Genomic DNA, 12,806 nt, shown 5'->3' with positions numbered 1-12,806 from the left:
ATAGAACTGATGCCAAGCAAATGTGGGTTTTATAGTTTAGGAGTTTATGTTTTATTTTTTGTTACTTGAGACAGAGTTTCACTTCTTACTATGTAACTTTGGCTGTCCTGGAACTCAAAATGTAAATCAGGTTGACCTTGAACTCAACATTGTATGGAGACAATTCAAGTATGTATTTTCTTAGACTTGGTCTAAAAAGCAAGGAAAAGAGACTTAAGACTTAACAGGGAAAACCCAGTTTTCATTTTGTTTAGGGTTTTGTATATTAGAAATAGCTTTCTCTGATTTTCATGTACTCATCTGTAAGGATATAGCTGTCCTCAGAGTCTTACTCAATAAGTTGTTGGCAACAATCAGTATCTACTTAAACAATAGTCACATTTCCTTCAATTTGTCAATTGTATTCAGGCTGCCAGTGGGACTTTGTGGAAATCTCCAGCATCATTTTAGCCTTTTTGTTTTGTTTTGTTTTTGATTTTTTGTTTTTCAAGACAGGGTTTCTTTGTGTAACAGCTCTGGCTATCCTGGAACTCACTTTGTAGACCAGGCTGGCCTCAGATTCACAGAGACCCACCTGCCTTTGCCTCCCAAGTGCCAGGATTAAGGCATGTGCCACCACTGCCAACTTTCTCTTGAATTTAAAAAAGATACGAGAATTGCCTGAGATTTAGAGCTAGAGATAAAACAGAAAATATAAAATATCCTCTGCTGTAAGTACTTCACGCCTGGACATCTGAGTCTAGATTGTCCTGGTCAGTGTTTTTTTTATTGTGTCTATTTCCCTGGAATTAATAAAACCTCCTAAAATATTTGGTGTGGTATAAAGTTATTTCCTGAAAAACAAATTTAAATAATATCAGATATTTCCCTAAATTTATGTTTTTTACATGGCAGGCAAGTACTATAGCAGTGAAGTACACCTCTAGCCCTAATACTCACCTAAAGTCTTTTTAGGGTTACAGGGTTTTTTTTAGGGGGGCAGGTTCTTTATTATGGTACTAGATTGATCTCAAAATTGTGAGTTCAGGTGTTCCTTCTTTGTCAGTCTCCCCTGTAACTGGGATTGCTTAGCATGCCTGGCTTCCCCTAAATTTTGTGTGACTTAAAAACTTAAAGCTAGGAGCTAAGCATGGTGGTAAACACCTTTAATATAACACTTGGGAGGAAGAAGAATGATAGTAGTTCAAAGTCATCCTCAGTTATATGGTAAGCTTGGGGCTAGCTTAGATACCATGAGACCTTGTCTCAAAAGGTAACAACAGGACTGGAGAGATGGCTCAGCAGTTAACGGTACTTGCTACACTTTCAGAAGACCCCAGGTGGGTTCCCAGCACCCAATTCAAGGGGCTCACAATCCCATGTAACACTTAACTCCGGAGCTACATAGTAAGATGCTATCTCAAAAGGGATAGGGAATTTGATACTTTTTCTGGCCTCTACAGGTACTTGCATATACCCACACAAACACACACAAAATAAAATAAAGACAAAAAACCAAAAAACAAAAACAAAAAAAACAAAACTTAAAGCCAGGTACAATGAGGCATGCCTGTAATGCCAGCAAATCTAGAGACTGAAGCAGGAGTATTGAAAGTTTGAGGCCTTTGCATGGACCATATGCCTTTGAGATTTTTATCTTTTCTTTGTCCCAAAAGTTCTGAAAACTAAGAATATAAAAATTAAAATTCTGAGGGACAAAGGAATAGGTATTGAATAACGACCTAAAATTATTTTTCAAGTTTATCTTGAAGATAGTCCTAAACTATAGTGTGATTTAAGTTTTTTGCTCATTTGAGATAGGGTCTTACTATGTAGCTCTGGCTGTCCTGGAACTCACTATGTAGACTGGAATGGCCTCAAAGTCACAGATTTGCCTGCCTCTGCCTCCTAAGTGCTAGGAACTAAAGGCATACGCCACTATATTGGGCTTGTGATTTGAACTTTTTAAGGGGAATAGGGTAGAGATAGCTATTCTGTTTTAATGTTAAGCCAGCATGGAGGTCAACTACATGGCAGAGGGGAGATTTAGAGAAAGGATAAGAAAGCCCAAGTGTTGGGGAAAGCATGCTTAGAACAGAGCTAGAAAGGAGAAAAGGAAATATTCAGAAAAGCTAGTGGCTTTACAACGCTAGATGGTTATATAGCCTTATAGCTACTGAAGCTCAAATTGTTTCACAGTAGCTGAAGAGAGATTGCATGGCCAAGGTAAATGTCATGCAAGTTTTTATAATATGCAGGCTTACTTACTCCCCATGTTTTTACTCTTGTCACATGTGTAGTCCCTAGTGCCCTCTTTTCTGCACCCACAGAGTGCCCTTGTATACAGTACTCAAAAGGTAGAAACAGGAGGATCAGGAGTTCAAGGCCATTCTCAGTTACATATGAAGGTTTCATCTAGTCCCATGTAGCTAATTAAAGTATTTCAGTCAGTACTTTACAGTATTTTCATTTCAGTTTTGTTTTGCTTTTAAAGTTCAGCGCCTCACTATAAGGCCATACTTCAGTTCACACTCACTGTGTTTAACATGCACAGAGTAACTCATGTCCCAAGACCTCCATTGTGGACAGCACTATCTTTGTCCATTCCTAGTAAAGACACTCTGCTTCAACCCTCCTAATGAGTATTATCTTCACAAATGACTGCATTGAATTTGGACCTTGCCCCTCAACACTGCGCTACTTTTACAATGGATTATTGAGAGGTGAAGACCATTGAGTCTCCAAATGGAAAGGGAGGACTTTTTTGTTTGTTTTTGAGACAGGGTCTCACTATCTTTTGTTTGTTCTTAGATTTGTTTTTCATGTGAAACATCCCTTGTAGTGGTTTGAAAGAAAATGGCCCCCAAAAGAGAGTGACATTAGTGGGAGGTGTATGGCCTTGTTGGAAGAAGTGTGTCACTGTGGGGGTGGGCTTTGAGTTCTCATATGCTCAAGCTACTCAAAAAAACTCAGTATTTGTTGTTCCTAAGGAAACACGGGCTCTCAAACAAATGTTTAATTAGAACACACATGCGTTAGATACAGAAGAACTTAACTTACTCTGGTAGATGAGCTGCACTATAAACACAGTCCAAAATGTACTCACCCTGAGACTGAGCTAAGCTGGACCCAGACTTTCTACTTTCAGTGGGAAGTGACAATGCCTGTCTGAGATGGGTCAAGCCTCTTCTGTGGTGGTGCTTTTGTTCTCACACCCAGACAGGACAGGAAATTGACTGATTGGTTGAGTGGACATTATATTCATATTCATGAATCCATTAAGAAATTATTGTGCGCTGGTCAGTGGTGGCACACACCTTTAATTTCAGCACTCGAGAGGCAGAGGTGCTGGATCTCTGAATTCCAGGACACCCAATACTGTTACATAGAGAAACCCTGTCTTGACTGCCCCCTTCCCCACCCTCCCACCCCTCAAAAAAAGAAGAAGAAAGAAATTATTGTGGCTGGGCATGGTGGCACATGTCTTTAATTCCATCACTGGGGAGGCAGAGGCAGATGAGTCTATAAATTTGAGGCCAGCCTAGTCTACATAGTGAGTTCTGGGCCAGCAGGGGCTAAAGGACCCTATCTCAATTCTAATTAATTCTCAGGCAAGCAAGATGGCTCATCAAGTAAAAGTACTTGCTGCCTACCATTCTTGATGGCTTCTTCAGTTCCAGGCCCAAAGACCCATTTGATAGAAGGAGAGAACTGGCTCCTACAAGTTGTCCTCTGACCTTTATACATAATTTGAAAAAAAAATTTTTTTTGAAAAATGTTCAAGGTTTTGTCTTAAGCAATTTTGAAACTGCATGGGTCTTTGACCATCTGTTGACCAAAGATGGCTAGAATATGATTTGTTTAGATTTTTCTTCTGTTAGGAGTAGTTGTAGTGTCAGAAACATTCAACCATTTTGGTCTTTAGAAACCAACCAGGGTGAAGCTGCTTAAATTCCATTTTTTATTTTTAAAATTCTTATTAGTCTTTTAAACCCAAATCTATACATTATATCAACAAGTATTGGCATGAAAAACCCTTGATAATAATTTGTTATTCTAAGCCCTTTCTGTGCATTTTACTGCAAATTTTTTTATGTAGAAATACTTGGTTATATAATTGCATTTTGATTACAAGCAGAATCATTAAGGATGAATTTTGAACCTAGAAGTCTGTTCATACAGTGATCATCTTCTCAATATATTTACCATGTCATCAGCTTGTAAATTAAAACTCCTGCGCTGTGAGGCAGTTTATCCTTGAACACTAATCTGGGAATGTGCTACCTCATTTGAAGAACCTGGACTGTTGTCAGCTGCTGCTTTTGAAGCAGGTGGTCAGTTTCTTAGTCGAGGTTATCAGTTCCTTTGAATAATGCCTGTACTTAAGTTTTGAACTTTTAAAAGTGGGGTTGTCTCATTTTCCTTCATAATGAATATCTCTGTATTTATGTGTGTGCTATTTTGAGATTTTTTTAAGGCTTATTTCACTTATTATTGAAAACACTTTAATTAATATGGTAAAAATTAAAGAAAAATTACAATGATATATTCTTTTGTAGGTCTTAGCTGCATTGGTAGGTTTTATAGATAGAAAAGATTGCCTACTGCTATTTTGTTACCATTTGGAATTTTATTAACAATTCTAGATCTCCTATTCTTTTCATAGAACTTAAATTTAATTGTTTGGTTTGAAATAAAGTCCTTGGATAATGCATTCTCAAAGAGAAGTGTTTTGGTCTGGATAGCTAGCTGGTCTTCAGCCTGTTCTTTCCTTGCAACTCTTCCTGCTAGGTAGGCTGTGGGAAAGACAGAGCAGGTGTGTGTTGGCTGTGGGAAGGTAGCCTCTGCTCCCAGGGAACTCACTGCTATACAGACTTCCAGTGTGGTATTTCCTGGAACTGCCTATAGTTCCAGGGTCCCTAGAGTTCTGTGGAGTGTGCATGTCTTATGCAGGGTTAGGGATTGTGAATCATTTCTGTTGTGGCCTGAACAACTCAAAAGCAGCAGTGAACTTGGGAGTATTAGAGAAGAGGTAAAAAAGAAGAGTACTGATCCTAACAGTGGAGGCTTCCTGAAGCCTTGGTAGGGAAAGTCGTGAAATTGAAAGTGTGAAATACAACTAATTCCCATTTGTTATTTCATAGGATGCTCGTAAAGCATGTGCAGATGCGACTCTTTCTCAGGTAAGAAACAGTTCCACCTGTCAGTCATTCATAATGCACAGTCTGGTGTGGGCATTCATATGGAACTTCAGGAATGAGCTCTCTGTCCTGTGGGGTGAGAATGTAAAACCACTGCCAAGACTTTTTCTTTTGGAAGTTGATTCTGATGATAGATAGGCATCGAGGACCAGTGAAGGTTCTTTAAATGAAAATGAGATCTCTACCATATGACCAACAATTTTACTGCCAGACTCATGTCGAGAAGAATCAAACTGATTTTAAAACATGTACAGGGCTGATAAGATGACTCAGTGGATCAAAGGTGCCTTCCTCAAAGCTTGACAACCTGAGTTCAATCCCTAGGGTTCACATGGTAGAAGGAGGCTCTCACAAGTTGTCCTTTGACCTCTGCACATGTGTGTCACTCCTCTATCCCAACAAATAAAATTCATTTAAAATACATATATGGCTGTCAACTCTTGTTGTATAGTTCTGTTTGCTTTGGTAAAACACTTTGGCTAAGAGCAGCCTGGGTACAAAAGATTTATTTTGGCTTACACTTCTAGATCATAATTCATCATTGAGGAAAGTCAGGGCAGAAACCATGGAGAGTATTGCTTACTGGCCCACTTTCTCAAACAGCCAAAGATAATCTGCTTAGACGTGGTATTGCTTACAATGGTCTGGACCCTGCTACATCAATTAACAGTCCAGACACAGTGCCCCACAGATATGACCACAGAGGAATCTGATCTACGCAATTCTTTAATTGAGGTTCTCTCTTCTAAGATGACTCTAGGTTGTGTCAGGTTCACAATAAAGAAGTTACTAGCACAACAGATAGAAATACACCTCCTTGGGAAATTGGTGACTGGTCCTCAGACCTCATAGGTAGACACAGATTTTTTTTTTTAACTGTGTATCCATGACTGTGTTAAAGTATGGTTTGCACATTAGATAAAGGTGCAGATAACTCATAATTTAATAAAGCAATAATAAAATTTTAACTATTCTAGAGTAGTTACATGGGTATACGCTCATGATCTTAAAATATCTTACTGTTTGCACTGGGATGATGTGGGATGACACGGTGCCTGCATACTGGATAAAAGGAAGGGAGTGGCATAGGTACTGTGGCATGTAAGAACATGATGGCTGCAGTATATTGCTACTAGACAAACATAGGGACTCATTAGACAAAAGGGATTCACACCTCAGGCACTGCAGGATGAGCAGTTCAATTGTGCTACTTAAGAGCAATGTGCAATTTAAAGTTTATGATTTGGCTGCTGGAGAGATGGCTCAGCGGTTAAGAGCATTTGTTTCCAACACTCCATGGTGGCTCATAACACTATAATTCCAGATGCAATGTCTTTCCTGACCTCCTAGGGCTCCTTCAAGTACTTGTTGTACACAAGCATTCACATAAAATATTCTAATACAGGATTTTCCATTCAATATTTTTTGGTTCTCAGTTGATATTATATGACAGAACCCACAGAATGCAGGTGGAAAGTCTATTTGCTGAAGTTAATCTGCACTAACTTTATATTTTTTAAGATCACAAACAACATTGATCCAGTGGGAAGAATCCAAATGCGAACCAGAAGAACGCTGAGGGGGCATCTGGCCAAGATTTATGCCATGCATTGGGGCACAGACTCAAGGTACAAATGATCCCTCCCAAAACAGTGCTTGAAATGTTGGTTGAAATGTTGGATTTCTGAAAGATAATGGTTAGCAAGTTGAGTTGGTGCTGGGCGATGGTGGCACATGCCTTTAATCCCAGCACTCGGGAGGCAGAACTAAGTGGATCTCTGTGAATTTGAGGCCAGCCTGGTCTACAGAGTGAGCTCCAGGACAGGCACCAAAACTACACAGAGAGACCCTGTCTTTGGGGGGGGTGCTGGGAGCTGTTGAGTTGGTATGGGCATAGTGGCACACACCTTTAATCCCAGTACTCAGGAGGCAGTAGCAGGCAGATCTTTGTGAATTCTAAGCTAGCCAAGGCTACATAGTGAGACCCCATCTGAGAAGGCGGGGGTGGGGCTGAGTTAGAAAACTTGTTCCATCAGTTGCCTGGCAGCCAGGTGTAATGTTCACAGGTGCATGTTCTTCATTCAAATCTCTATTTAACTGTCTGACTGCACTACTGTCTTTTTCATGCTAGCACCAGCTTTTCTTCACCCCTTACCTTTTAGATACTGGATCTTTGTTTTCCCAGCTACTCTGTGGGCTGAGTTATAATGCAAGAATTGAGCAACAGAAGGTAAAAGGTTCTAAGTTTTCAGCAGCAGACTGGTCCCAAAAACTAAATGTGGACTCCAGTGATTTTTTTCATCCTCACTGGAAGCCTTATGGAATGTAAATGAATTGCTATCCTTATCCTCCCACATGACCCTACTGTCTACTTGTTTATCATTTGAAGAGATACTCCATTTTTGCATTTGTATCTTTTATATACGTTGATAACTACCCTTTATTATTGGACCTCTGGGTCTCTTGTCTTTCTTCTCTGCTTACAATGAAACATAGTGCAACATAGTTCATGTGACTGTAGCAAGCCCTTCCACACCCAACGGAATTTTTTTGGGTTTTTTTGAGACAGGGTTTCTCTGTAACAGCCCTGGCTGTCCTCGAACTCACAGAGATCCACCTGCATCTGCCTCCCAAGTGCTGAGATTAAAGGTTTGCACCACCACTGCCCAGCTCCAACAGAATCTTAACATCCTCTTTTTTTTTTTTTTTTTTTTTTTTTTTTTTCCATTTTCTGTTATCAGAGTGGAATTTCTGCTTGGCTTTTCTTTGTGAAATTATCTGCTTTAGGGTATAAATAGCTGGAGAACAAAAGATTCTATCTTTAGTTCTCCTCAGGGTCCCTATACAATTGCTTGTGCATATGAGCACTTTATGTGATTGTGATCGTTTAATGATGGAAGCAGTCCCATTAGAACAGAAAAAGGGAGTGGGATGTTGCACTTGCTCAGAGGGTTCGGCTTCAGTTAGGAGTATGTTTCAGAGATCATGAATGCATTGTGTTGTTGCTGTCAGAATTGTTAAGAGTAGATTGATTGCTTATTTTTTGCAGTGCTGGACATTGAACCTAGGGTCTCATACCTGCTAGGCAATTGTATATCACTAAGGTACCCAAGAGTAGATTTGCGGGGAGGATGTCTGAGACAGGATTTCTCCATGTCACAGCCTTGACTGTCCTGGAACTTGTTCTGTAGACCAGGCTGGCCTCAAACTCACAGGTATCTGCTTGCTTCTGCTTCCCAAGTGCTGGGATTAAAGGCATGTGCCACCACCACTAGGCTACCAAGAAAATAGATCTTAAATATTCCCACCACAAAAAGATTCTAAACATGTGAGGTAATGACTGTGTTAATTCACTTAGTTCAATCATTCTGTAATGTAAACATTAAGCAATTTATATAGTCCATAATTATTGTCAATTAAAAATAAAGATCATTCAGGCCAGGCGGTGGTGGCGCACGCCTTTAATCCCAGCACTCGGGAGGCAGAGCCAGGCGGATCTCTGTGAGTTCGAGGCCAGCCTGGGCTACCAAGTGAGTCCCAGGAAAGGCACAAAGCTACACAGAGAAACCCTGTCTCGGAAAAACCAAAAAAAAAAGATCATTCAAAATAAATAAAATTAGAAAATGGTTAAATTCAAAGTTACTCTTGAAAGATGTATAAAATTAAGTATGAAATGAAAGAAAATATTCTTACTGATCCATCCATCACAGAATGCATTATCAAAGGTAAGTGGTACCAGATAGCTTTTTTTCCATGTATGAGAACATTGCAATAGCTGTGCATTAGTCAATAGCCCTGGACCTGGACTGGGAATCAAATGCCTCTTGAGGTACTATGTCATCCTTCATCAGTTAAGCTCTGAATGAGTTGTCTGGAAAGGTAAGTGTGTGCTGCGGGTAGGTGTATTCAAAGATCTGAGAACAGGTGTGTGGCCTGAGTAGTAAAGGGTAGTTAGGGTGAGATACGAAGCCTTATATTCCATCTAGTCTTAAGCATGAGTTCGCCTTGAAACTCATGGGTCAGAAGGATGATGCGTGTATCAACAGGACACCAGGTCCTGATATTCTTATATCAGGATCATGATATACTTGTAAACAAGGAAGGCCCATGGGTAATTTTTAGTTTATTCTCTTTCTTGGGCAGTATGCAGGGAATATAACATTTGTTTTACTATTGTTCTTTCACCCTGAGGCTCTCAAAAGACCAGTCAGTCAATAAACTGGAGCTGTTAAGCTGACAGAGTACTTGCCTAGAATGCACTAGACCTGGGATATCGCTAGTATTGTGTAACTAGGAGGTTGCGGGGAGGGTGTATGCCAATAATCCCAGAACTCAGGAGATCCAGGCAGGGGGATCACAGAAGCTCAAGATCAATCTCAGCTACACAGCAATTTCTGGGCTAGCTTGGGGCTACATGAAACCCTGTCTCAAAAAGCAAATAAAGCTGGGTGGCGGTGGCACACGCCTTTAATCCCAGCACTCGGGAGGCAGAGGCAGGTGAGTCTCTGAATTTGAGGCCAGCCTAGTGTACAAAGTGAGTTCCAGGGCAGGCTCCGAAAGCTACACAGAGAAACCCTGTCTCGAAAAACAAGCAACAACAACAAAAAGGCAAATAGAACCTTCCAAAATAGAATTTAGGGATTGTTTTAGATGATCATACTTTCTGGCTCAGACATAGGGTTCTACAGAATGTGCTGTTTTGTTTCAAGGAAGGGCAAGAAGTTCTTCCAGGTCCACACAAAGCTATTTTCCAATGTGATAGTGACATCATATAGGTTTTAATTTGAAAATTTTAGTCAAGACACACACACACACACACACACACACACACACACACACACACACACACACATTCTAGAAATTTCAGCTACAAGAATATTAGGGCATATTTGGAGATAAAACTCAGCCAGTCATTCTGAGCCTTTGACACTTTCATCACACCATGCTTGCCTTGCTTGCGCGCCTCTCTGCCCGCCTCCCCCCCCTCCCTCCCTCCCTCCCCCTCTCTCTGTCTCTCTCTGTCTCTCTCTCTCTCTCTCTCTCTCTCTCTCTCTCTCTCTCTCTCTCTCTCTCTCTGTCTCTATCTCTCTCTCTCTCTCTCTCTGTCTCTATCTCTCTCTCTCTCTCTCTCTCTCTCTCACACACACACACACACACACGTAGCTCTGACTGTCCTGGAAGTTACTATGTAGACCAGGTTGACCTCACATTTACAGGGTCCAGTTGTCTGCCTCCGAAGTGCTTGTGTTAAAGCTATGCACCATCACACCCTGCCAAGCCATGTTTTGATATATAAACTTCCTTTATAAAGAACAATGCATATTGTGACAAAATATATTGTGGCAGAAGGACAATTTCAATCTCTTGTCACAGAATTTATCACAGAACTAAACTAGGCACAGGCACCAAGCCTGTTGGTACAACTTTTTTTTCTTCCGTTCTACAGATTCAATTCGAGGTTTCCTGAATAGTAAATTGTTCTTCACAAATGAATTGCACCTTAGTCCTCTGGAGCATTGAGCATACAAGGCAAACTCTTGACTATTAAGCCATCTCTTTACCTCCTTAGATGATTCTTTTTCCTTTTCTAGAGATAGGATACTGTGTAGCCAAGGCTGACAGTTGCTCAAGCTCCCCCTTTATGGTGCTTCAAGTCCACTCCTCTACCCACATTCAGTCATCATATATAAGGTGCTTTCACCTTATTACAGTATAAGGGCCCTCTGCTGCTCTATTTCTGCCTGGTCTTTTTGAGGCTCTGAGAAACGGTATTAAGAGACATCTATAGTAGCTCATCCTCCAAGTTAAGGGGTCACCTTCAGAGAGCTCAATAATTGCTGACTCAGTGAGGAATTAAGACAATGCTAAGCCGTGAGCTGATCCTCCAGAAGGTGAAAGAAGACACACATTCTAATCTCAGGTCATGTAACTTGGAGGAACCAACATAGTTCACTGTGCTGTCTGAAGTCTTTCCCATTCTGATCTCCAGTAGTGATAGAAACTGGGATCCAGCCAAAGAGCTGCCTGGAACAGAAAGTGGCAATCACATCCAAACCCCTCACATCTTCTTGAGTTACTCAGAAGGACCCAGCCAAAGAGACTTCACCAGGCTCTGGGAAGGAGAGAGGGGGACAAATACCCACAGGACTGAGAAAGCATCTCAGATATTATTACAAGTTGAATTTTAGGGCCAGCAAGATGACTCAGCAGTTAAAAGTGTCTGTCAAGCAAGCCTCCATTAAATTGATCACTTGAGCCAGGTGTGGTAGCACTTGCACGCTTTTAATTCCAGCACTCAGGAGGCAGAAGCAAGAGGATCCCTGAGTTCAAGGCCATCCTGGTCTACAAAGTGAGTTTAGGACAGCCAGAGCTGTTACACAGAGAAACCCGGTCTCGGGAAAAACGGATAAAATAAAATAATTGATCCCCTGGAACCCACATGGAGGTAGAAAAGAACTGATTTCTTGGTGGTGTCCTCTGACCTCTACATACCTGCCCCCTCCCCCATCTCTCTCTCTCTCTCTCTCTCTCTCTCTCTCTCTCTCTCTCTCTCACACACACACACACACACACACACACACAAAATTGAATCTTAGTATAAATTAATATTTATACTAATATTAAAATAATATCTGCTAAACACATTACATACATACATACATGCATACATGCATACATATGCATGTCCCTGTTCAGAAGCCAAAGGAGGGAGGTTGGTTGGCCTGCTTGATCACTCTCTGCTTTACTTTACAGCCAGATCTCTCACTGAACCTGAGAATCACTGTTTAGGTAGGCCAGTGATCCCAAGGGTTCTGACTCCAATGCAGCACTGGGCTTGCCAGTATCTTCTGGCCATGACTAGTTTTTACATGTGTGCTAGGCATCTGGTCTTCAAACTTGTGCTGCAAGTATTCTTACCTATGGAGGACATCTTTCCACTGCACACATGTATAAAATCAAATTACCAGTTACCACAATGAACAAGGATCATAAACTGCAGCTTTGAGCCATATAAAAAAATTCTTGTCAACAACTTTTTTCTTTTACTCTCCTTTTTGATAGTTTCAATATGCAGCCCTGGCTAGTCTGAAACTCACTATGTAGACCAGGTTGCTCTTGAACTCATAGCGATCTACCTGTCTCTACCTCTGAAATACTGGGATTAAAGGCATTTAACCATCACACCCAGCTCAATAACCTTTTACTATGAAGGAAAAAATTATGAAGATGACGTAAGCGGGAGGGAGAATACATATCCAAAACATGTCCCTAAATAGCTATTTTGGATTTTAAGATGCAACCATGTTGCATTTTAAGATGATCCCAGAATTGCTCTCACCCAGATTGCTTTCAAGATAACTTAGATTTCTTTGCCTGCTAGTCATGTTTGCCTTTTACAGTATCCTGCCTTAATTCTGCAAATACAGAGAACAGATTCCAAACTTAGCACAGCTGCCCTGAACCAGGACAGAGTCACAAGCAATTCATAATTAATTCATGATAGTTGGTAGTCTCTTTTGCCTGACCATGTACTGTTCTGTCATTTGTCATCTTACTACTGTGAAGGTGCAGACTCCTTAGTTTTATAGAAACTAGCATTCTAATTTGATCTCAGTCTGGGAAGTT

The 12,806-nt window shown here is 40.7% G+C and overlaps 1 protein-coding gene across 2 annotated transcripts in view; it reads left to right on the top strand.

Moving 5' to 3' along the window:
* The window catches only part of Gnb1 (G protein subunit beta 1), a 66,431-nt gene that overhangs the window by 38,085 nt on the left and 15,540 nt on the right, over window positions 1-12,806 (top strand). For both annotated transcript variants that reach the window (XM_052715536.1, XM_052715535.1), the window contains 2 exons: window positions 5,124-5,162; window positions 6,702-6,808. In XM_052715536.1, coding sequence (XP_052571496.1) covers window positions 5,124-5,162; window positions 6,702-6,808 — 146 coding nt within the window. The remainder of the gene's footprint in view (window positions 1-5,123; window positions 5,163-6,701; window positions 6,809-12,806) is intronic.

The sequence above is a fragment of the Peromyscus californicus genome, unplaced genomic scaffold (assembly GCF_007827085.1).
Source record: "Peromyscus californicus insignis strain IS unplaced genomic scaffold, ASM782708v3 Scaffold_5__1_contigs__length_169319896, whole genome shotgun sequence".
Lineage (NCBI taxonomy): Eukaryota > Metazoa > Chordata > Mammalia > Rodentia > Cricetidae > Peromyscus > Peromyscus californicus.
This window is presented reverse-complemented; position numbering and strand designations above follow the sequence as displayed.